The sequence below is a fragment of the Equus quagga genome, chromosome 17, assembly GCF_021613505.1.
Source record: "Equus quagga isolate Etosha38 chromosome 17, UCLA_HA_Equagga_1.0, whole genome shotgun sequence".
In the NCBI taxonomy this organism is placed as follows: Eukaryota; Metazoa; Chordata; class Mammalia; order Perissodactyla; family Equidae; genus Equus; species Equus quagga.
The window spans coordinates 833,557-857,737 of NC_060283.1; the positions used below are offsets into that span (position 1 = coordinate 833,557).

General features: G+C 46.7%; 1 protein-coding gene across 3 annotated transcripts in view; it reads right to left on the reverse strand.

Annotated features, from left to right (window-relative positions):
• Positions 1–24,181, reverse strand: part of AP2A2 (adaptor related protein complex 2 subunit alpha 2) — a 96,819-nt gene that overhangs the window by 14,226 nt on the left and 58,412 nt on the right. For 2 of the 3 annotated variants that reach the window (XM_046643285.1, XM_046643288.1), the window contains 8 exons: positions 23,629–23,737; positions 20,974–21,124; positions 19,388–19,556; positions 17,878–18,015; positions 8,271–8,453; positions 7,455–7,552; positions 6,729–6,960; positions 6,449–6,622 (listed from right to left, as the gene is read on the reverse strand). In XM_046643285.1, the coding sequence (XP_046499241.1) occupies positions 6,449–6,622; positions 6,729–6,960; positions 7,455–7,552; positions 8,271–8,453; positions 17,878–18,015; positions 19,388–19,556; positions 20,974–21,124; positions 23,629–23,737 (1,254 nt within the window). The remainder of the gene's footprint in view (positions 1–6,448; positions 6,623–6,728; positions 6,961–7,454; positions 7,553–8,270; positions 8,454–17,877; positions 18,016–19,387; positions 19,557–20,973; positions 21,125–23,628; positions 23,738–24,181) is intronic. The other variant, XM_046643286.1, reaches the window with a different exon arrangement.

A 24,181-nucleotide genomic window follows, 5' to 3' on the forward strand; every position in this document is an offset into this window, starting at 1 on the left:
GATGGATTAAAGAACAAGATCCAACAATTTCTTGCCTCCAGGAAACACACCTCAGCTCCAAGGACAACCACAGGCTCAGAGTGAAGGGGTGGAAGACAATACTCCAAGCTAATAGCAAACAAAAGAAAGCAGGTGTCGCAAGACTTATATCAGACAAAACAGACTTCAAGATAAGGCAGGTAAAGAGAGACATAGAAGGCCAATACATAATGATCAAAGGGACACTTCATCAGGAAGAAATAACGCTTATAAATATCTGTACACCCAACACAGGAGCACCAAAGTTCATAAAGCAACTATTAACAAGCCTAAAAGAAGATATCAAAAATAACACAATAATAGTAGGGGACCTCAACACCCCACTCACATCAATTGACAGATCATCCAGACAGAAAATCAACAAGGAAACAGTGGAGCTAAATGAAAAGCTAAAACAGTTGGACTTAATAGACATATATAGAACACTTCACCCAAAAACTGCAGAATACACATTCCTATTGTCAAGCGGGCATGGGACATTCTCAAGGATAGACCATATGTTGGGAAACAAGGCAAGCCTCTACAAATTTAAAAAAATTGAAATAATAACAAGCATCTTCTCCGATCAAAATGCTATAAAGCTAGAAATTAATTATAAGAAAAAAGCTGAGAAAGGCACAAAGATGTGGAGACTAAACAACACACTACTGAACAAGCAATGGATCATTGAAGAAATTAAAGAAGAAATAAAAAAATACCTGGAGACAAATGAAAATGATAGCATGCCATACCAATTCATATGGGATACAGCAAAAGCTGTATTAAGAGGTAAATTTATCACAATACAGGCACATCTTAACAAACAAGAAAAATCCCAAATCAGCAACCTTAAAGTACATCTAACTGAATTAAAGAAAGAAGAACAAAGCCCAAAGTCAGCAGAAGGAGAGAAATAATAAAAATCAGAGCAGAAATAAATGCTATTGAAACAAAAAAGGCAGTAGAAAGGATCAATGAAACAAAGAGCTGGTTCTTTGAGAAGATAAATAAAATTGACAAACCCTTAGCCAGACTTACAAAGAAAAAAAGAGAGAAAGCTCAAATAAACAAAATCAAAAATGAAAGAGGAGAAATAACAACAGACTCTGCAGAAATACAACAAATTATAAGAGAATACTATGAAAAACTACATGCCAACAAAATGGATAACCTAGAGGAAATGGATAAATTCTTGGATTCCTACAATCTCCCAAAGCTTAGTCAAGATGAAGCAGACAATTTGAACAGACCAATCACAAGGAAAGAGATTGAAACAGCAATCAAAAATATCCCAAAGAATAAAACCCCAGGACCAGATGGCTTTCCTGGGGAATTCTACCAAACTTTCAGAGAGGATTTAATACCTATCCTTTTCAAGCTATTCCAAAAAATTAGGGAGGATGGAACACTTCCTAACACATTCTACGAGGCCAGCATCACGCTGATACCAAAGCCTGACAAGGACACCACGAAAAAAGGAGAACTACAGGCCAATATCGCTGATGAACATAGATGCAAAAATTCTCAACAAAATTTTGGTAACCTGAATTCAGCAATTCATCAAAAGGATCATACATCATGATCAAGTGGGATTCATACCAGGGACACAGGGATGGTTCAACATCCGCAAATCAATCAACGTGATACACCACATCAACAAACTGAGGAATAAAAACCACATGATCATCTCAATAGATGCAGAGAAGGCATTTGACAAGATCCAACAGCCATTTATGATAAAAACTCTGAACAAAATGCACATAGAAGGGAACTACCTCAACATAATAAAGGTCATATATGACAAACCCATAGCCAACATCATACTCAATGGGCAAAAACTGAACGCCATCCCCCTGAAAACAGGAATGAGACAAGGATGTCCTCTATCACCACTCTTATTTAACATAGTACTGGAGGTTTTGGACAGAGCAATTAGGCAAGAAAAAGGAATAAAAGGAATCCAAATGGGGAGGAAAAAGGGAAACTTGCTGTTTGCAGACAATATGATCCTATATATAGAAAACCCCAAAGAATCCATTGGAAAACTTTTAGAAATAATCAACAACTACAGCAAAGTTGCAAGGTATAAGATCAATTTACATAAATCAGTAGCATTTCTATACTCTAATAACGAAGTAACAGAAAAAGAACTCAAGAACACAATACCATTCACAATCGCAACAAAAAGAATAAAATACCCTGGGGTGAATTTAACTGAGGAAGTGAAAGACCTATATGACAAAAACTACAAGGCTTTTCTGAAAGAAATGGATGATGACATAAAGAGATGGAAAAACATTCCATGTACTTGGATTGGAAGAATAAACATAGTTAAAATGTCCATTCTACCTAAAGCAATCTACAGATTCAACGCCATCCCAATCAGAATCCCAATGATATCTTTACAGAAATAGAACAAAGAATCCTAAAATTCATAAGGGGCAACAAAAGACCCCGAATTGTTAAAGCAATCCTGAGAAAAAAGAACAAAACGGGAGGCATCACAATCCCTGACTTCAAAACATACTACAAAGCTACAGTAATCAAAACAGCATGGTACTGGTACAAAAACAGATGCATAGATCAATGGAACAGAATTGAAAGCCCAGAAATGAAACCACACATCTATGGACAGCTTATCTTCGACAAAGGAGCTGAGGGCCTACAATGGAGAAAAGAAAGTCTTTTCAACAAATGGTGCTGGGAAAACTGGAAAGCCACATGTGAAAGAATGAAAATTGACCATTCTTTTTCACTGTTCACCAAAATAAACTCAAAATGGATCAAAGACCTAAGGGTAAGACCTGAAAACTATCATAAGCCTTCTAGAAGAAAATGTAGGCACTACACTCTTTGACATCAGTATTAAAAGGATCTTTTCGGGACACCATGTCTTCTCAGACAAGGGAAACAACAGAAAGAATAAACAAATGGGACTTCATCAGACTAAACAGCTTCTTTAAGGCAAAGGAAGACGGGATTGAAACAAAAAAAACAACCCACTAACTGGGAAAAAATATTTGCATCATACATCTGACAAAGGCTTAATAGCCATAATATATAAAGAACTCACACAACTCAACAACAAAAAATCAAACAACCTGATCAAAAAATGGGCAGGAGACATGAATAGACATTTCTCCAAAGAAGATATACGGATGGCCAATAGGCACATGAAAAGATGTTCATCACCACTGATCATCAGGGAAATGCAAATCAAAACTACACTAACATATCATCTTACACCCATTAGAATGACAAAAATAACCAAAACAAATAGTAACAAATGTTGGAGAGGTTGTGGAGAAAAAGGAACCCTCATCCACTGCTGGTGGGAACGCAAACTGGTGCAGCCACTATGGAAAATAGTATGGAGATTCCTCAAAAAATTAAAAATAGAACTACCATATGATCCAGCTATCCCACAACTGGGTATCTATCTAAAGAGCTTGAAATCAGCAATTCCAAAAGTCCCATGCATTCCAATGTTCACTGTAGCATTATTTACAATAGCCAAGACATGGAAGCAACCTAAGTGCCCATCAACTGATGATTGGATAAAAAAGATGTGGTATATATACAATGGAATACTACTCAGCCATAAAAAAGAAGAAAATCGTCCCATTTGCAACAACATGGATGGACCTTAAGGGAATTACATTAAGTGAAATAAGCCAGATAGAGAGAGACAATCTCTGTATGACTCCACTCATATGAGGAATTTAAAAACACAGACAAAGAGAACAGATTAGTGGCTACCAGGGGAAAGGTGGGGTATGGGGTGGGCACAAAGGGTGAAGGGATGCACCTACAACATGACTGACAAACAATGTACAACTGAAATTTCACAAGATCGTAACCTATCATTACCTCAATAAAAATTAAAAAAAAAAAAAAAAGGCTACAGCAGGACGGCTCCAGGCTCCTCCACCAGCCTGAAGGTTCACTCCAGGAGGACCAGGCATTCTCCAAACATCCACCAGAGGCAGCCCTGGTACCAACAGAGACCCTTGAGGTGCGCAGACACGCAACCAGGAGCCGCAGGTACAGAAGCACCCAGGCCCTTGGACTGTGAATGCGAGGAGAGCAGACTGTTGCAGAGAAAAAAATCTGCTGACATCATCTGTGACCCTAAATCAAAGACATTCTGGCCAACATTACACCAAAGTAAAAGGCACCACTGGTTTTCATGTAAAATCTACACATCTCAATACCATTCCGAGGCGGGGCTCCCGTCCGAGGCTGGAACAGGAAGACGTGAGGGGGATTCCAGTCAGGAGGGACTCTCTCCTTTTCTGTCCTGCTTCTCATGTTCTCAACTCCCCAGCCCCCATCAAGGTCTTTCCCCCATGGAGAGGGCCTCTCTGATCAGACCCTCAGCCATGTGAGCACTGAGGACAACTGAGACCTCACAACATCACACTGCTATCCACAGCACTGTAGGCTCTCGATTCAGAAGGGTGGCCATCGGCTCACAAGGAACACCTACTCCCTAAGCACACACACGCCAGGGCCACCTACAGTCAAGAAAGCTCACAGCCTACAGGTAGAGATGTGTTCGACTCACCCGGAAGGGGGCCTCCCTCCTCGCCCGCCCTCCCCTGCCGAGAACATGCCTCACAGAAATGTTAAACCTGGCTCTGGTTCCGTTTAACCCTCACCTGCCTTTTCAAAGTGGAGCTCACTGCTCACATCCAGGGTTAGGAAGGTTCCACTGGATTGCAGCTAAGCCACTCAGCCGAACGCCAGAGCCTGGATCCCAGGCCCAGCGACATCCTGGGTGTAGCTGGGCAAACCCGGGTGTGGCCAAAAGGCCTGGCGTATGTGCACATCTCAAGACAAATCAAGTAAGAGAGACCAACGACAACTATCAAAATGAGACAGTAAAACCCATTGCCTGCACTCACGTCAGCACATTCACGGTAAGAGCTGCTAGGGAGGAAGGAGGGCACCTGAGCTGCCTTCAGGGGTGCAGACAAGCCACTGCAGTCTCCCCTGGGACGTGGCCATGAGGGAGCCCTGCACACCCTGCCTCACACAGTGTGCGACTTCCTTCAGACACCGCTGCCTCCTCTGCACAGGGCAGAGCTGCCACCTGGAGCACTCACTCACTGCAATGACGCCGGCAGAGGAGCGGCTGCCCCCAGCGCCACAGGAAGGCCCCTTATCTGGTGTAACACCAGTTCATAAATAAACATGCACACACACTATCTCCAGAAATCACGTAGCTTTGCTAATCTAACCTACCAACAAAATCTCTGGCACTAGGATGACCTTCGTGACCTCTTCACAAGCGAGTGTCAGCCTGAGAGGGAAGCCAGTCACTGCCTTCAGGCCCCAGGTCCACTCTATGCCCACGGGACGAGTTCAAAGGCATGGGGTCTGAAAAGCCAACCCCACTAAATTACTCAGGCACCAAGGGATGATGATCACTGGAGAGAAAGCACGCACTTATCATTCACTCCAAAACCAGTTTACCATGAAATTCAAGCTGCCAAGCACCACGAGCAGGGATCAGACAAAAATGCAGCAGACGGTCCAGACTAGGGAGGACACCTGGAGAGAAAGCATCAGGGCTCAGGAGAGGGGTCCTAACCACAAGAGGACCCCAAGTCAGGGCTCATGGCATGCCTAGTGTCCTCGGCTTGAGGGGTGCGACACATGATCAACCAGGGCACGCAAGCAGACATGGGGTCAGGCCGAGGGGACCCTGCCAAGGAACGCCTGGGCTCAGACATAAGCACATTCAACAAAGAAACCACCGAGGCCCTGGTCTGTCTGCATATAGACATATGCCACCTCTGAAGCTCATCTTCACAAAGGCCACTAGGGAGGTATAAGTGGCATTATGCACATCACTCACTGGGCAAGCACCGTGAGGAGGAAACAAGGCTCTCCAGGCTTCCTTTCATCTGGACAAGCAGAAAGTGCACAGTCCTTCAAAAGAAGTTTTCATTTATACACAAATATTCTCACCATGTCATATACAAAAGGGAAATTTGCTCTAATCCAACTCACTACTGAAAACCTCTAAAAACTGTCTGAAGTGGGTCCTTAAACAAATACAGAGCAGCTGGAGGCAGTCCTGAAAAAGAGGTGAGTGACCACATTTTCTAAAACAAAAGTCAAAATAGAGAGGATCTAGGAGCTGACTCTGGACCCAAGACTGGATTCTGGAGTCTGAAAGAGTCTAGAAGACAGAACACAGGCGTCTGCTGAGGCCAGCCAACTGGATAAGAAGAGTTTCTGGGGGTCCCAGGTGAAGGGGAGGGGAAGGCCTCAGGCTTGGTGCCACTGCTAGGCTCTTGGCACACACTTTTATATTTAACAGAAAATTCTCCCCAACAGGCAAATGCTCTGCTAGTCCCAAACCTCGGGGACTGGGCACCCCAGAGCTCATGCAGGGCACTGCCATCAGGAAGGGCCCCACCGTGGCACTGGCGCTGGCCGGGGCAGGCTCAGGGCCCCCATTGATGTCGGCGCTCCTCTCCCGCTTGGCTTCCTCCAGGTCTGTCACCGTGCTCGGGCCCTTCTTCTTCTTGAGCTTGGCCAGGATGGAGGACTCGCGCTCTGGAAACGGGGGCATCTCCTCCAGGACAGTTGCCTGGTGGGAAACCAGCCCAGGGTCAGCACAGCTCTAAGCCTGCAGCTTTTGGCCCCCAGACAAGAAACACTGCTGTGAGGGGTGGGCACAGCAGCCTGTGGCCTACCAGGATGTCAGTGCTGGCAACGGTGCTGAGCCGCAGGTACTCCACGGCCCGCTGCTGCAGCTCCACATCAGCGTTCTTCAGCTGGCTGTCGCTGCGCAGTACATCCTGAATGGTGGTCTTCACCTCAGGAAAGAGGTTCACAAACTTGATGTAGGTGGATAAGAGGAGTGCCCTGGTGGGGACACTGCACAGGTGGAACTTGGAGTGCAGCAGGTTGAACTGGATGAGAGGACTGTGACGGGTAAGGAGAGCAGAGACAGGGTGTGAGCAAAACATTACCTCCTCATTTCACAAGCGCCACACACTCGGCCCCGTCCCTGCATCCTCTGAGCCTTGGCCCCCCCAAGTGTCTCAGCAGGAGGGGGAAGGTGAGCGAGGAGTGACTCAGGGAAATCAACCCCACACTAAACCAGAAGCACTCTCATAAAGGGGAAGGATGTCCAGTGAGGCATGCATTTCCAACTCCAGACCCAGCACAAATCTCCTCTTTGAATAATGTTAGCTATCGACCAATCTCTTTATTTTCAACTTGAATCCCTGTTTTCTGTACAGCATGGAGGAAAATAAAAAGATGTCAATCCAGAGTGGAAGTGGTCTTGCTCTGGACTGCTCTGATGGCACATGAGGACATTTGCCAACCTCTCCTCAGACTGTCAGGATAAGAACCAGGAGGCGCAAGCCCAGCATCAGAACGCAATGCTCACCTGACTCCAAAGGGTCTCTTACCTGGATCTCGGGTCCCCAGCTATCAAGTTTCCAAACTCCCCCAGGATGTAGCCGCCCACTTTGACCAGGTTCTCATGGCACGCCGGGGCCTGAAGAGCCTGTGAAACAGCGAGCGTGCTGAGCCAGATGCACAAGGGCTCAAGGCCGAGGTCAGCACAGCTCCAGGCAGACGAAGTTGGGAGGCATCTGACTTCAAGGAAAGTAGCTAAGTTGTGGTGATGTGCCAGAAGTAAAGAGAACTCAGATCACTTTCCTGTGGAGCCTATTTTCATGCTAGTGCAAGCTTCCCCAAAGCTTCCTAGAGACCCTCCTGATCTTAGCACCTGTCCCTTTCTTCCCTCCCAGCTACTTCACCAGATGTGTCAGTAGCAGGGGAGCCCCAGAGGCAGAGGCGTGGCCAATGCAGCCCTGGAATGAAAGCTGCACACCTAAAAGCTGACATTTAGGCCCCAGGTGGGGCAGGTGCACATTGGCATCCTCCTGGGGTCACTTGCCCCCCTGCTGATGGAAACGGAGAATCCCACCGTGGCAGACCTCAGGTGTGTTCTCGTGCACATGGAGGCAAGCTCAAGGCACGACCCTGGGCAGTTTGCTCAGGTAGCCTCTTGAGAGCGGAGAGTATCTTACCCGTGGTGAGTGCTGTGGAAATCAGAGTGGGAAGGAACAAAGACTCAAGCAGAGGTACTAGCAGTACTATCAAAATAAGATGTTAAAACCCATTGCCTCCAAGAAGAGCCGACAGGAGAAAGAAGGGCAGTCAGCAACAACCACCGGAAGCCTGCATCTTCACTCAGAGGGAGACGAGCTGGACCGTACCTCGAACACCGTCTTGGCAGCATAGCCCTGCACGTCATCCCGGTTGATGACAATCTGAATGACGCGGTACCACACCTCTTCGCTCACGTAGTCACCGGCAATCCGGATCAGGTTCAGGATGGTGTCCACGTACCACGTGTAGTCCACAGCATACTTCTCCGCCAAGATGGCGACCTTCAGCACCTGCAGAGGACAGCCACTCAGGGCAGGTGCCTGCAGGCCCTGCAACAGCAGGGGCAAGCTACTGCCCAGCATCAACGCCAAGGCTTCAAAAGGACCAAATGCATGCACCAAAGCTCGGGTGTGTGGGAAGCTTCCACCAGATTTTCAAAGGAGACCAGAAAGTTCAAGATTTGCAGATTTAACTGAGGAAAGCCAAACCGCCCTCCAGGAATAGACACAAAAGGACACAGTCCAGGAAAACAAAGGAGAGACAGGGCACAGCTGAAGAAGGCATGAGGAGCCTTGGCAACCGCAGTCCCAACTACAGCTGAGACAGCCCGGGTGCAGCTCCTCCCTGCCCGTGGAGCAGCATCACTCTCTGGGTCTCCTGCTCTGGCTGGCCTGTCCCAGCAGTCTCCCCTCTACTCTCCATGAAGAGACCCCTCGCGCTCACTTACCCTCCATGTACCCCAGAGGGCTCTGCGGCCACATTCACTGCCAAGCACCAACTGCACAGGGCTGTCCAAAACCAGACCCCTCAACTTCCTGGAGACACCTTTTTCTATTTCTGCCCCAAATAGCATCAGCTGCCCCCCCATCGTGTGGGCACTGCCACTGTCACAACACACCTTCCACTCCTTTACCCTCCCAACTGTGCCCCAGAGCCCCTGCTGGAGCCCAGACCACCATCCATCTGCTCTGCCCACCCTCTGGCCTTCAAATCAACTCTCCATAATGACCACAGAACGTCATTCACTGCCCTGGGCTTAAAATCCTTCGAGCTCAGAGCTCTACAGCTGTGCGCTCAGGCCCCTCACAACTACACTGGCTAGCCTCCCCACTGCCTCTGCCCTCGCTGTGCATACCCTGCTTCCACCTTGCTGAGCCACCCCGCTTTTGCTCCCCAGTAACCTCTGTGCCTTCATCCTCTCCTAACAAGTTCACTGCCACCTCCTGCAGAAGTCACTCCAGTGCCCGGTGACACAGATGCCTCCCCGAGGCCCCCCAGGATCCAGGGCCCTGCCTCTATCCACCCTCACCCACACGACAAGCAGGTCTGCTGTCCTCCTCATGGACAGAAAGGCTCCCTGTGGGCAGGGCATGCAGCATGTCCAAGTGTGGATGCCCAGCAGCCAGCACGACTGCAGGACACCTGCTGACACGCATGGCTGGACAGATGGCTGGACAGAACACTTACCCTGGGACTAAGAGTGTCTGTTTTACTCTTCATATGATTAAAACTGACTGAGGATTGTCACTTGTCATTTAAAAGGGAATAAGAGCCAACATGGAGCTAACACTCAAGACCTTAAAAACCTATACAATTACTCTGAGGAACACACCCCTTCTGTCTCTGCTCAGGACACCCAGAGCAGCAATGAGGAAGGACATTCTCAGAGTCAGCCCACTGCCTACAGCATCCGGACCAGGCCCCACTGCCTGACCACACTCCAAACATGACCCCCAGCCCATCTCACACTGAACTCACCTCTCCTCAGCACCTGCTCTTGGAGTTTCCTGCCCAGAGACAACTGGCCCTGCCCCATTCTCCCCTATACCCTGTCTCCCCAACTCCCCGTCTCCCCCACATGCTCTCACCCTCCCCTACTCCTCCTATCTCACCCACATGTCCTCACCATCCTAGCCTCCCCAGCCCTCTTTCCTGGCTGGTCAACAGTTCAGCTCAAGACTCACTTCCTCTAAGAAGCCTTCCTTGACTTCTGCACTAGGGCAGCCTGGCACTTCCACTAAAACACAGCCATGTGGTAATTAAGCACATGCTGCTCAGCACTGAAGGGCCAGTATTGGCCCCCAGCCTGGCCACAGTGGCCACAGCCATTCAAGAAATGATCTCCAATAAACCTGAGAGTCTGACCACGTGCACAGCCATACATGCTCAGAAGCTCCTGGCCTTTAGTTCTCAAACCAAACACTAGCCCAGGGGCAATCTTGAAAGTCACTCATGGCTAGCTCCCACACTGGACACTCGCCCTACAAAATGTCCAAGGAGCTGCACTTTGCTCCCCAGAAAGACAAATAAGAAACAGTTACAAACAGAGCACAGAGGAAGAGCCAAGATGGCGCCGTGAGTAGTCCTCTTTGTCTCTCGCCCTTCGAGTCTACAATTATTTGGACACTTATCGCTTGACAAAGGATATCCAGACAGCATCTCAGGACGTCTGAGACACCCACGCGACTATACATCGGAAGGCGGATGGACTTTCCTCCGGGAGGATGTGGAAATAGGTGAAAACTCTCCGACCCCGACGGGCAGCCTAGTACCCGCAAGCGGCTTTCTTCCAACGGACGCCCCCAGAGGATCCACACACATCTAGGGCAGGAGCGAGAACACAACAGAGGAGCAACGGTGGAAACAGGTGACCAGAACCCTACCTAAAACCCCTGCAATTACTCCTAAACGCAGAGGGAAACTTTGGAGTTGCACACCTGAACCCGCGGGGAGAGTCTCTCCCCGCCATTGGCGGGGAGACCCAGCCTGGTGCTCGGGGCGCCCGGAGGGTCCCAGAGAGAGACACGGAGGGCACGGAGATCTCCCAGCTGCCGTTGCCCGCCCCGTGGGACTAGGGATTGCCGGAGATCTCGGAGAGGACCGGGGCCGGGGGAATTTTCAAAGGCCGGTTCTGCGACCCGGAGGGGAAGCGCCGGAGCTCCGCCCGGGCAGCAGACAAAACTCTCTGTCTGCCGTTAGCAGAGGGGCCACGCCCAGCATTCACAGCTCCGGCAGAGGCCCGGAGAGAAGCCCTGAGGGCGGGGCGACCCCCAGCTGCCGTTGCCCACCCCGTGGGACTAGGGATTGCCAGAGATCTCGGAGAGGACCGGGGCGGGGGGAACTTTCAAAGGCCGGTTCTGCGACCCGGAGGGGAAGCGCCGGAGCTCCGCCCGGGCAGCAGACAAAACTCTCTGTCTGCCATTAGCAGAGGGGCCACGCTGAGCATTCACGGCTCCGGGAGAGGCCCGGAGAGAATCCCAGAGGGCGGGGCGACCCCCAGCTGCCGTTGCCCGCCCCGTGGGGCTAGGGATTGCCAGAGATCTCGGAGAGGACTGGGGCTGGAGAGAGTTCCAGAGACCCAGCTTAGTAGACTAGGGGGAAACCCTACAGGCTCACAGCAGCCTTAGGGAAAGCCTCTGCACAGCACCAGTAGAAGGCACCCAGCCGCCAGCCACAAGGCTGGAAGACCCCAGGGCAAAAGCAGCATAGCTAGGTGTACTAACCACAGACTGCAGAAGAAGCCAATAGCTCTCCTGCGACCCATAGAGGACAAGTGAGATTTGGTGGGTGCCGACAGCAACGGAGCGACAAATATAAGTGATCCCACCCCTGGCCGCTGGAAAAGCCCATAACACCGTTGCAGACCCCAAGGAGAGAACACATCTAGGTGGGCTGCAACAGTAGGCACCTGCAGCCTGAAGCCCCCCTGTGACGGCCCCCACGGCAGAGGAGGGAATCCAAAGGGCCACTGTGGCTACGAAGAGGGGCCCAGGCCCAGTTAGCAACTACGGACAGGGTTCCTGGTTGGTGAAATATAAACAGCTGCTCCTCCCACCGCAGCAGCTGAAACAAGTGAAAGGAGCAACTAAACTCTATCTCCATGCGGAGGCACAAATCAACAACATCAAGCAATATGAAAAAATACATTAAATCTCCAGAACAGAAAGAAAGCAACAAATACACAGAAAACAATCCCAAAGAAAATGAGATATATAACCTAAATGACGATGACTTCAAAACAGCCATCATTAAGATTCTCAATGAGTTAAGAGAGAATTCTGACCAACAACTCAACGAGTTCAGGAGCTATGTCACAAAAGAGTTTGATACGATAAAGAAGAACCAAACAGAAATATTGGAAATGAAGAACACAATAGAGGAGATTAAGAAAAATCTAGATGCTCTGAACAGTAGGGCCGATAATATGGAGGAAAGAATTAGCAATTTGGAAGATGGCAATATAGAATTGTTGCAGGCAGAGGAGGAGAGAGAAGCAAGACTTAAAAGAAATGAAGAAACTCTCCGAGAATTATCAGACACAATTAGGAGATGCAACGTAAGGATTATAGGTATACCAGAGGGAGAAGAGAAGGAGAAAGGGGCAGAAAACCTATTCAAAGAAATAATGGCTGAGAACTTCCCAAATCTGGTGAGGGAGATGGATCTTCAGGTGACAGAAGCCAATAGATCTCCAAACTTTATCAATGCAAGAAGACCAACTCCACGGCATATAGTAGTGAAGCTAGCAAAAGTCAACGACAAGGAGAAAATATTAAGGACAGCCAGGCAAAAGAAACTAACCTACAAAGGAACCCCCATCAGGCTATCAGCAGATTTCTCAGCAGAAACTTTACAGGCTAGAAGAGAGTGGAATGATATATTCAAAAATCTGAAGGACAAAAATCTACAGCCGAGAATTCTCTACCCAGCGAAAATATCCTTCAAATACGATGGAGAAATAAAAACTTTCCCAGATAAACAAAAATTAAGGGAGCTCATTGCCACAAAACCTCCTCTTCAGGAAATCCTCAGGAAAACCCTCATTCCTGAAAAATCCAAAAAAGGAAAGGGGCTACAAAACCAAGAGCAGAGGAGATAAGTAGAAGGACAACAACAGAGAGTAGCAGCTCTACATCAGAACAGATTAAACCATGGGACGAGAAACAAAGGAAACTGAAGAAAACCGGAAAACAAGACACAAAATGGGAGTGGTAGGCCCCCACGTCTCAATAATCACTCTAAATGTAAATGGATTGAACTCCCCAATCAAAAGACACAGAGTGGCAGGATGGATCAAAGAACAAGATCCAACAATATGCTGCCTCCAGGAAACACACCTCAGCCCCAAAGACAAACACAGACTCAGAGTGAAGGGATGGAGAACAATACTCCAAGCTAATAATGAACAAAAGAAAGCAGGTGTCGCTATACTAATATCAGACAAGGTAGATTTCAGAGCAAAACAGATAAAGAAAGATAAAGAGGGACAGTAGATAATGATAAAAGGGACTCTCCACCAAGAAGACATAACACTTATAAATATATACGCACCCAACACAGGAGCACCAAAATTTGTAAAGCAACTCTTAATAGAACTAAAAGAAGACATCAACAAAAATACAATAATAGTAGGGGACCTCAACACACCATTAACACCAATGGACAGAACATCCAGACAGAAAATCAACAAGGAAATAATAGAATTAAATGAAAAATTAGACCAGATGGACTTAATAGATATATATAGAACACTTCATCCAAAAACAGCAGGTTACACATTCTTCTCAAGTGCACATGGAACATTCTCAAGGATTGACCATATTTTGGGAACCAAAGCAAACATCAATAAATACAAGAGAGTTGAAATAATATCAAGCATCTTTTCTGATCATAACGCTATTAAACTAGAAATCAACTACAAGAAAAAAGCAGAGAAAGGTGCAAAAATGTGGAGACTAAACAACACGCTTCTCAACAAACAATGGATCATTGAAGAAATTAAAGAAGAAATCAAATATTATCTGGAGACAAATGAAAATGAGAACACGACATACCAAATCATTTGGGATGCAGCAAAAGCAGTCCTAAGAGGGAAATTCATCGCAATACAGGCTCACCTCACTAAACAAGAAAAAGCTCACGTAAGCAACCTCAAACGACACCTAACGGAACTAGAAAAAGAAGAACAAACAAAGCCCAGAGTCAGTAGAAGGAGGGAAATAATAAAAATAAGAGCAGAAATAAACGATATTGAAACAAAAAAGACAATAGAAAGGATCAATGAAACAAAGAGTTGGTTCTTCGAAAGAATTAACAAAATTGACAAACCCCTAGCCAGACTCACCAAGAAAAGAAGAGAGAAAGCGCAAATTAATAAAATCAGGAATGACAGAGGAGAAATCACAACAGATACCAATGAAATACAAGAGATCATAAGAGAATACTATGAAAAACTATATGCCAACAAATTGAACAACTTGGAAGAAATGGACAAATTCCTAGACTCATACAATCTCCCCAAAGTGAATCAGGAAGAAATGGAGAATCTGAATAGACCAATCACAAGTAAGGAAATAGAAACGGTAATCAAAAACCTCCCCAAAAACAAGAGTCCAGGACCAGACGGCTTCTCTGGAGAATTCTACCAAACATTCAAAGAAGACTTAATACCTATTCTCCTCAAACTGCTCCAGAAAATTGAGAAAGATGAAGAACTCCCTAACACATTCTATGAAGCCAACATCACTCTGATCCCCAAACCTGACAAGGACAACACAAAGAAGGAGAACTACAGGCCGATATCACTGATGAACATAGATGCAAAAATCCTCAACAAAATTTTGGCAAACCGATTACAGCAATACATCAAAAAGATTATACACCATGATCAAGTGGGATTTATACCAGGGACACAGGGATGGTTCAACATCCGCAAGTCAATCAACGTGATACACTACATCAACAAAATGAAAAACAAAAACCACATGATCATCTCAATAGACGCAGAGAAAGCATTCGACAAGATCCAACACCCATTTATGATAAAAACCCTCAGTAAAATGCGTATAGAAGGAAAGTACCTCAACATAATAAAGGCCATATATGATAGACCCACAGCCAACATCATACTCAATGGACAAAAGCTGAAAGCCATCCCTCTGAGGACAGGAACAAGACAAGGATGCCCACTTTCACCACTCCTATTCAACATAGTACTGGAGGTGCTGGCCAGAGCAATTCGGCAGGAAAAAAAAATAAAAGGAATCCAAATAGGTAACAAAGAAGTAAAACTCGCGTTGTTTGCAGACGACATGATCTTATACATAGAAAACCCCAAAGAATCCACAGAAAAACTATTAGAAATAATCAACAACTACAGCAAAGTAGCAGGGTATAAAATTAACGTGCATAAATCAGTAGCATTTCTATACACTAACAATAAACTAACAGAAAAAGAACTCAAGAACTCTATCCCATTCACAATCGCAACGAAAAGAATAAAATACCTTGGGATAAACTTAACCAAGGAAGTGAAGGATCTATACAATGAAAACTACAAGACTTTCTTGAAAGAAATAGGCGATGACATAAAGAGATGGAAAAACATTCCTTGCACATGGATTGGAAGAATAAACATAGTTAAAATGTCCATACTACCTAAAGCAATATACAGATTCAATGCTATCCCAATCAGAATCCCAAGAACATTCTTCACAGAAATTGAACAAACAATCCTAAAATTCATATGGGGGAACAAAAGACCACGAATTGCTAAAGCAATCTTGAGCAAGAAAAGCAAAGCCGGCGGAATCACAATCCCCGATTTCAAAACATACTACAAAGCTACAGTGATCAAAACAGCATGGTACTGGTACAAAAACAGGTCCACAGATCAATGGAACAGAATTGAAAGCCCAGAGATAAAACCACACATCTATGGACAGCTAATCTTCGACAAAGGAGCAGAGGGCCTACAATGGAGAAAAGAAAGTCTCTTCAACAAATGGTGCTGGGAAAACTGGACAGCCACATGCAAAAGATTGAAAATCGACCATTCTTTTTCACCACACACCAAAATAAACTCAAAATGGATCAAAGACCTAAAGATTAGGCCTGAGACAATAAGTCTTTTGGAAGAGAATATAGGCAGTACACTCTTTGACATCAGTTTCAAAAGAATCTTTTCGGACACTGTAACTCCTCAGTTGAGGGAAACAATAGAAAGAATAAACAAATGGGACTTCATCAGACTAAAGAGCTTCTTCAAGGCAAGGGAAAACAGAATTGAAACAAAAAAACAGCTCACTAATTGGGAAAAAATATTTACAAGCCACTTATCCGACAAAGGGTTAATCTCCATAATATACAAAGAACTCACACTGCTTAACAACAAAAAAACAAACAACCCGATCAAAAAATGGGCAGAGGACATGAACAGACATTTCTCAAAAGAAGATATGAATATGGCCAATAGACACATGAAAAGATGTTCATCATCGCTAATCATCAGGGAAATGCAAATCAAAACTACACTAAGATATCACCTTACCCCCGTTAGATTGGCAAAAACATCCAAAACCAAGAACGACAAATGTTGGAGAGGTTGTGGAGAAAGAGGAACCCTCATACACTGTTGGTGGGAATGCAAACTGGTACAGCCACTATGGAAAACAGTATGGAGATTTCTCAAAAAGTTAAAAATAGAAATACCCTATGACCCAGCCATCCCATTACTGGGTATCTATCCTAAGAACCTGATATCAGATATCTCAAGAGTCCGTTGCACCCCTATGTTCATCGCAGCATTATTTACAATAGCCAAGATGTGGAACCAGCCTACATGCCCAGAAACTGATGATTGGATAAAGAAGATGTGGTATATATACACAATGGAATACTACTCAGCCACAAAAAAAGACGAAATTGGCCCATTCACAACAATGTGGATGGACCTCGAGGGCATTATGTTAAGCGAAATAAGTCAGTCAGAGAAAGACGAACTCTATATGACTCCACTCATAGGTGGAAATTAGTATATTGAGAAGGAGATCTGATCGGTGGTTACCAGGGAAAAGGGGGGGTGGGGGGAGGGTACGGAGGGGGAAGTGGTGTACCCACAACATGACTAACAAAAATGTACAACTGAAATTTCACAAGCTTGTAATCCATCATAACATTAATAAAAAAAAAATATATATATATATATATAAAAAAGAAACAGTTACAAAATAAGCGTTATAAGCTTATAAATAACAACACAAGCTCACGCTGAGCTCAAGGCGCCTTGGAGAAAGCAGCACCAGACCTGCGTGCGTTACACACACAGCTCAGGCCCTCCTCCCTGCTGTCCGCGGGCTACCAGGAACTCCGCGCCCTAAGACTTTGTATTACGATCAGTGTCTCACACAGTAAAAAAGCATTTGCTCAACTTTGACAAATTGTTAGGTATGTGCACACATTTTGCAGATGACAAAATAATATGATAAACTAAGACTACCATACTGTAAACGGTGGCTCAGACTCTTTCCTTCCAAGACATAACAGAGAGAGATAAGGAAATCATGCCAACCAAATAAGTATGAATTCAAAGCTTCAAAATGACACAGACTTTTGCCCACAGGAATCTGAATTCACACTCGCCTCAGTCGCAGACCACTGAAGCCTCATTCGGAGACTGAGCTACAAAAGTATTTCACTGAAAGGCTCGACAGTGCCAGGAAAGCTTGCTAGCAGGGGGACTGTTTAGTTATTTTGAAAGCCTGAAAGGCTCTACCGAAAACACTGATTAAAAAGCTAAAGCAAAGGAATCTTTTCCAGCATCCAGCAGATTCTCAATTAAGTCTGTGGACAGAATCACAAACACCAAGGAAACGCTTCGGCTGAGATTCACAAGCATCCGCGGACAGTGACAGCACAAAGGCCATGAGAACTCACAATCTCCTCTCGAATGGAGTAGTCGGCTGTCTCCAAGTAGCTCAACATCTCGGCCACAATCTGCTGGGCATTGCTGCGGTCGCACATGGCGTAGAGGAGGTCCACGGCCCGCTGCCGCACACTCACGTCCCGCTCCGTCTGGGGGAACGAGGCACAGAGAAGCTGTGAGCAAAGCCTGGGCAGGCTGGACGGTGGCTGTCCACTGCGATACACGCACTGCACAGGCCCAAGGTCAGCTGGCTTTCCCACAGTCCCCACCCAGCCAGCTCAGTATCCCTCTCTGTCTCAACACTCACTCTGAGCTCTCCTCACACACCATCTGAATCCAGGGAACCCAACAGAGAGTCTAGTCACACAGAGCCCCTCACATGCCAAATCGCTGCTCCCCCTCGCTCTCGCACTTGGGCCAGGCAGCTCCGACCTGCTGGCTGAACTCTGAGGTGGAGTGCCTGCCATCCCTGGGGATGGGTCAGAGGCCACTCTTGTGTTGGTCACAGGCCAGCACCTAGCATGCCGCTTGGGAGCTTGTCACAGTGCCAGCTCTTGGGCTCCCCCAGACCTGATCCTCGGCTTCTGTGTCAGAACAAGACCCCAGCGGCCCCTCAGCATAGGACAGCCTGAAAAGGGCTGGTGAATGACCGAGCAATGTGCAAAAGCAAAGGCAAGTCCTTCTGAACAGGCAGTGACTGGAACAGACACCAAAACCAGGACCAGGAAGAATTCAGAATACCAAAAAGCTAAATCCAAACCCTCGCGTGGCCTCTCGCACAAAAGACGCACCTGAAATGTGTTAAGTTACATGAAAACACTTAAGTTACGTTGTTATGTGAGTTACAAACGAAGGGACAGTCAGACCTGTTCTTAACGACAAGCCCGGGACCAGAACAATGGGTTTTGTAGCTTCCCCGCTAGCCTTCAGTTTTCTAACACACTTGTGCTAACAACTACAACATAGCGGACGCTGTGAAGTCCAACCATGATGAATGTGCCTCAGAGCCTGTTCTGGAGGCTCGTGACGGCACACGACAGGGAAAGATCACCTCGACATCACTCTTCTAACTCTGGAATTTTAATCCCTTGAAAAAAGCAAATTTTCTTTGGCAAAGCGTAAGCTTTCTTGGAGACAAGGACAAACTATTTCATCTTTCTGCCAAAAGGAACTGTTTCTATTAATTCAAATATTTGTTACGACTCTATGTGCAAGACACAGTGTTAGATTCTATATTAGATTACTACTCGTTATGATGGCCATCTCACAGATGGAATTGCCCAGAACACAGTGCGTCTGGCCGAGCAGGGAGCGTCGTGGACTTGGAGCAGCAGCATGGCCACGCCCACTCCAGGGCCCAAGCCGAGCAGCCTTGAGCCACCCTGGGCCCGCATCAACGGCTCTCTCACCCAGCTGCTGTGCCCACCACAAGCAAGCAACACAGGTGACAGAAATGCCAGCACTTGACAAATGGCAGCACTCCCCGGGGTGATGAAGGACCCCCACAGGCGGAGCACTTGCCTTCAGAGCATTGGTGACTGTCTCGATGTGCGTCTTCACCGCCTCGTGGGAGAACTCAGAGCTGGCCAGAGTGCACATGCTCTCCAGGGCCAGGTAGCGCAGGTTGGTCTCCCGGTGCTGCAGGAACTGGCCCAGCTGGTTACAAGCACGGACGAGCAGGTTTGGCTCACTGCACGGATGAAAAATTGGCTTGGGAGGGAGTTCCTCTGCATGCGCCTTACAGAGCCAAGTGCAAGTCAGCTGGGCAGATGGCAACGCCACGTCATGTTCATAGTCATCACGCTGCTGAAGTGAAGACTTCAGGGGCCTCCCAAACATAAAAACCTTAAACTTCAACCCTGAAGTCAGTGTTACATTCACTCTGGTCGTTACCACAGTGAAAATCAACACCTCACATACCCATTGGAGGTTTTCTGAGCATATCTGCAGAATTCCACCAACTCCTAAGAGCTGATGACGACACAGGCACTTCACAAACCAGGCAACTCCTGAGCCTCTGCACAAGCTCTCAGAGGTCACGTAGTGGCCAGAAATGTGATCTCAGCCAGAGGCAATCAGCCTTGGGAAATGGCCGAACAAGAGCCCAAAGGATGAGAAGACTCTTGAGAAATACGCGTATAGACATAGATATAAAAAGGTTAGTGACTGTCTAAGCCCTAATCACCAGGAAATGCAGGTGACATCTCTTGCTCTTTACCTTGACCCTAGGATGATGTTGTTCTTTAAACATGTTTAATAAAGATAAGAAGCCTTCCTCTAATCTCGGAAATGTTGTTTCTCACAGTTCCCAAACCTGCTGCACTGTACTCCAAGGCTGTTTTGTCACGGGAAACCACACTGTCCAAACGCAGAGAGGTAGAAGACGGCTGAGAGAACACCTGCCCCAGCCTGCCTGCTCCCTGCAGCACCTCGCGGTGCACGGCAGCCTGCTGCTGGTGGGATTCTGGTGGCATCTCCCACAGCCCTGCCTGTGAGCCACAGTGTCACTCTAATAGGAATTTAAAACATGGCACCACATGCAAGGCCACATACAGGAAGTCCAACTGCAGGAGCTGAGCGGAGAAGGCAAGGAAGCAGACTCCTGCTGTCCCAGGACACCCGTGCCCTGTGGCTCTATGTTATACTGACACACATGGTCATCTCTACCACTTCCCCTAGTGACCTCGGACCAACACTGAGTGCTGCTTTGTGCCACAGGAAAGCTCACAGGGCGCACACCCCCATCCTTCTTGTACAACCTTGTGGGAAGCTGGTCAGGAGCAGGATGCTCTGGAGAAAGAGGGGAGGCCCTTGGGGGAGGTGAGACCACAGCCAGCAAAGCCAACACCATGGGAGTTGTGAAGCCAGAGAGAGAGCATGAAGCACTGGAGAGGAGCAAAGGGGTCACACAGGGAGCACGCACCTGTGTGAGGAGAAGGGTGGAGGAAACGCGTCAGGGCTCGCGGGATGGACACAGTCAAGATCCCCCGCCAGGCCTGACGTCAGCAAGAAGAGTACAAGTATATGTTTAAGAGGATCATACCGTCAAACTTGCTTTAGGAAAAAGAAGGCCAACAGAAGAAGAACACCACCGAGCACTGACTCACCTGTCGTGATGAATGATGAGGCTGATCGCCTCAAACAGCACAGCGTTCTTGGCGTTGGAATGTTGGACTTTTTTGGACTTTGGTGGTTCTTGGGCTTTGTTCAGAATCGTCTCCAGGCACTCGGTCAGGCGGCCTCGCACAGCAGGGTCTTCTGGGCAAGACAGAAAGCCGTTGGCCGGGCTCCCCCACAGCCCACCCTGTCCTCCCGGCTGCAGGGCCTTGAGGACATCACGCCACGCGGCCTGACTGTGACAGTCATCTCACAATCAGGCGCCAAACAGTTGGTGCGCATCCCTATTCACACGGCACGGCTTTTTAAAATACAGGACTTAATAGCCAGGGTAACTACATGTACATTTTAATACAAATAACATACATTTTTGAGATTTAGACTGGAAATCCCACACATTTACTGAGACATAGACTGTATAAGTCAAAAGAAAATAAAAATCTCAGAGACATGGACAACATACGTGATCTAAAAATTTGAGGGAAAAGGGGGCAAAATATTTTTTTTCACCTGCTATTACCAATAGAAATAAAGAAAATGTTATAAAAAGCAATAAAAGGAGAAGGAAAGTTTTAAAGTTCCACTCAAATCAGAAGAAAAGAAACAACAGACCAAAAAGGAATAAGAAAAAATAAAAACACCAGAACATCATGGCCAACAGGCACATGAAAAGATGTTCAACACCACTATCAGGGAAACGCAAATCAACACTACAATGAGATATCACCTCATACCCATCAGAATGGCTGTAATTAACAAGACAAGAAATAACACGTGTTGGAGAGGATCTGGAGAAAGCGAACCCTCATACACTGCCCAAGGGAATGCAAACCGGTGCAGCCACTGTGGAAAACAGTGGAGAGTCTTCAAAAAATTAAAAATAGAAATATCATATGATCCAGCTATTCCATACTGGGTATTTACCCAAAGAACTTGAAATCAACAATTCAAAGAGACTTTTGCACCCCTATGTTCATTGCAGCGTTATTCACAATAGCCAAGATGTGGAAGCAAGCCAAGTGCCCATCGACTGATGATTGGATAAAGAAGATTTGGTGTATATATATACAATGGGATACTACTCTGCCATAAAAAAAGACAAAATTGTGCCATTTGTAACAACATGGACGGACCTTGAGGGCATTAAGCTAAGCAAAATAAGCCAGACAAAGAAAGACAAACATGGTATGATTTCACTCATATGTGCAAGATAGACAAATACACAGATAAGGAGAACAGATTAGTGGTTACCAGAGGGGAAGGGGGTGGGGGAAGAGTGAAAGGAGTAAAGGGGCTGGATGGAAACTAGACTATTGGTGGTAAACACGACAGCCTATACAGAAACTGATATATAATAATGTACACCTGAAATTTACACAATGTTATAAGCCAATATGACCTCAATAAAATAATTTTTAAAAAAAGAAAAAACTTGTGCAAAACCTGTCTGTCAAAACCACCAACACAGGGGGCTGGCCCCGTGGCTGAGTGGTTAAGTTCTCACGCTCCACTTTGGCGGCCCAGGGTTTCACTGGTTCGGATCCTGGGCACAGCCATGGCACCACTCATCAAGCCATGCTGAGGCGGCATCCCACATACCACAACTAGAATGACCCACAACTAAAAATACACAACTATGTACCAGGGGGCTTTGGGGAGAAAAAGGAAAAATAAAATCTTAAAGAAAAAAAAAACCACCAACACAGCCAGAGCATTGCAAAACTAGCCATTCAAGAGAGAGATGGCATCCTATGAGCCACATGCAGGTGAGACGCAGAGCAGGGCCCCCAGGAAGCCACCCCAGAGGGTTTGAGCAGAGAAGCACAAGAGTGAGAGGGGTGGATGTTTCAGAAACAGCCGAGAAAGAATCAGAAACTCAAGCCTGAAATGGGCAAGTGGGGAGGGGTCTGGGTGTGAGTCCGTGCTGCCCCAGATCTCAGAAGGAAGAAGACAGCTGCAGCGGAGAAGAAGGACGGGCTGCCCTGGGCTGGCCAGGCAGGGAGGGATGAGGCAGCGGCTGGGCCCCGGGGGAAGCTGGGCGGCTGGGAGGGAAGCCCCTCCCACATGCAGACTCTGCTGCAGGGTCTGCGAGTCATACTTCAGTATAAAAGGCATTTAGCATAGAAAGTTACTTGAATTTAACAAAGAAATATCCTGTAGAAAAACAGATTAAAATATAAAGGTTACAACAACAAACCAATCTTTGTGGAGGGCAATTTGGAAGCATCTGACAAAAATTTTTATGTATGTTCTTCAACCAAGAAATTCTCTTTCTAGATGCTTACCATACTAGTCAAATGTAACATTTTAGAATAAAACATAAACATAAGATATTTTTGATGTGTATATTAAGGTTACACAGAGTAACAATTTAGGATACAAAGTTTCTAATGGTTTCAAGTTTTATTTTAAAAGATTGTTTCAAAAACTTGCACAGATCTGATACTATATAAAAGCAGAGATAATCCCAAATCATAACAGAATTGTGAGTTCTCTACTGGCTGCTCTGGGAAAGCCAAGATGCAGGCCCTTCACAGAAGGATCACAGAGCAGGAACCAGCGCCAGTAAAGGACTTCCACGGACGACAAACAGAAGCTCTGCGAGGCGGAAGCAGCCCCTGGGAGGCCCGCTGCGCGGCTGTTACCTGGGGGTGGGTAGCACTGGAGCAACCTCAGAAGTTTCACCGACAGCCAGGGAGCTGGGACAAAATAGTAAGTATAATCCTGAAGATCGGTGGACGCAGACGTAACAATCTGTAAAAACACAGGCTGATGAGACACACTGCAGGCAAGCAGGCGAGCGTCACCACGAGAGGCACCCCCCAGGGTGGAGGACACGCAGAAAGCCACGCTCAGTCCTCAGGTCACGCAGTAACTGAATAAAAGGGTTTCATTCCATGTGCTGAGAATACTGAATACACTTCTCTATATTTTAGAGGTTAGGGGGCACAGCGCCGCCAGGCTCACACTGAGAGCGGCTGCCCGTCATCATTTTCAGGAACAGACCCAAGTGCTGCTGCTGTACAATGGCCATCCCACTCGGCAGGACACAAATTGGCCAAGGACACTGACCTCTCAGTACAGAATCCTATGGCACGTGGACCGAAAATTCAGATTTCCTTTGTGGACCAGAAAGATTTGAATGAAACACAAAAGGGAGAGCTTTGGTCCCTTGAAAAGGGAGAGCTTTGGTCCCTT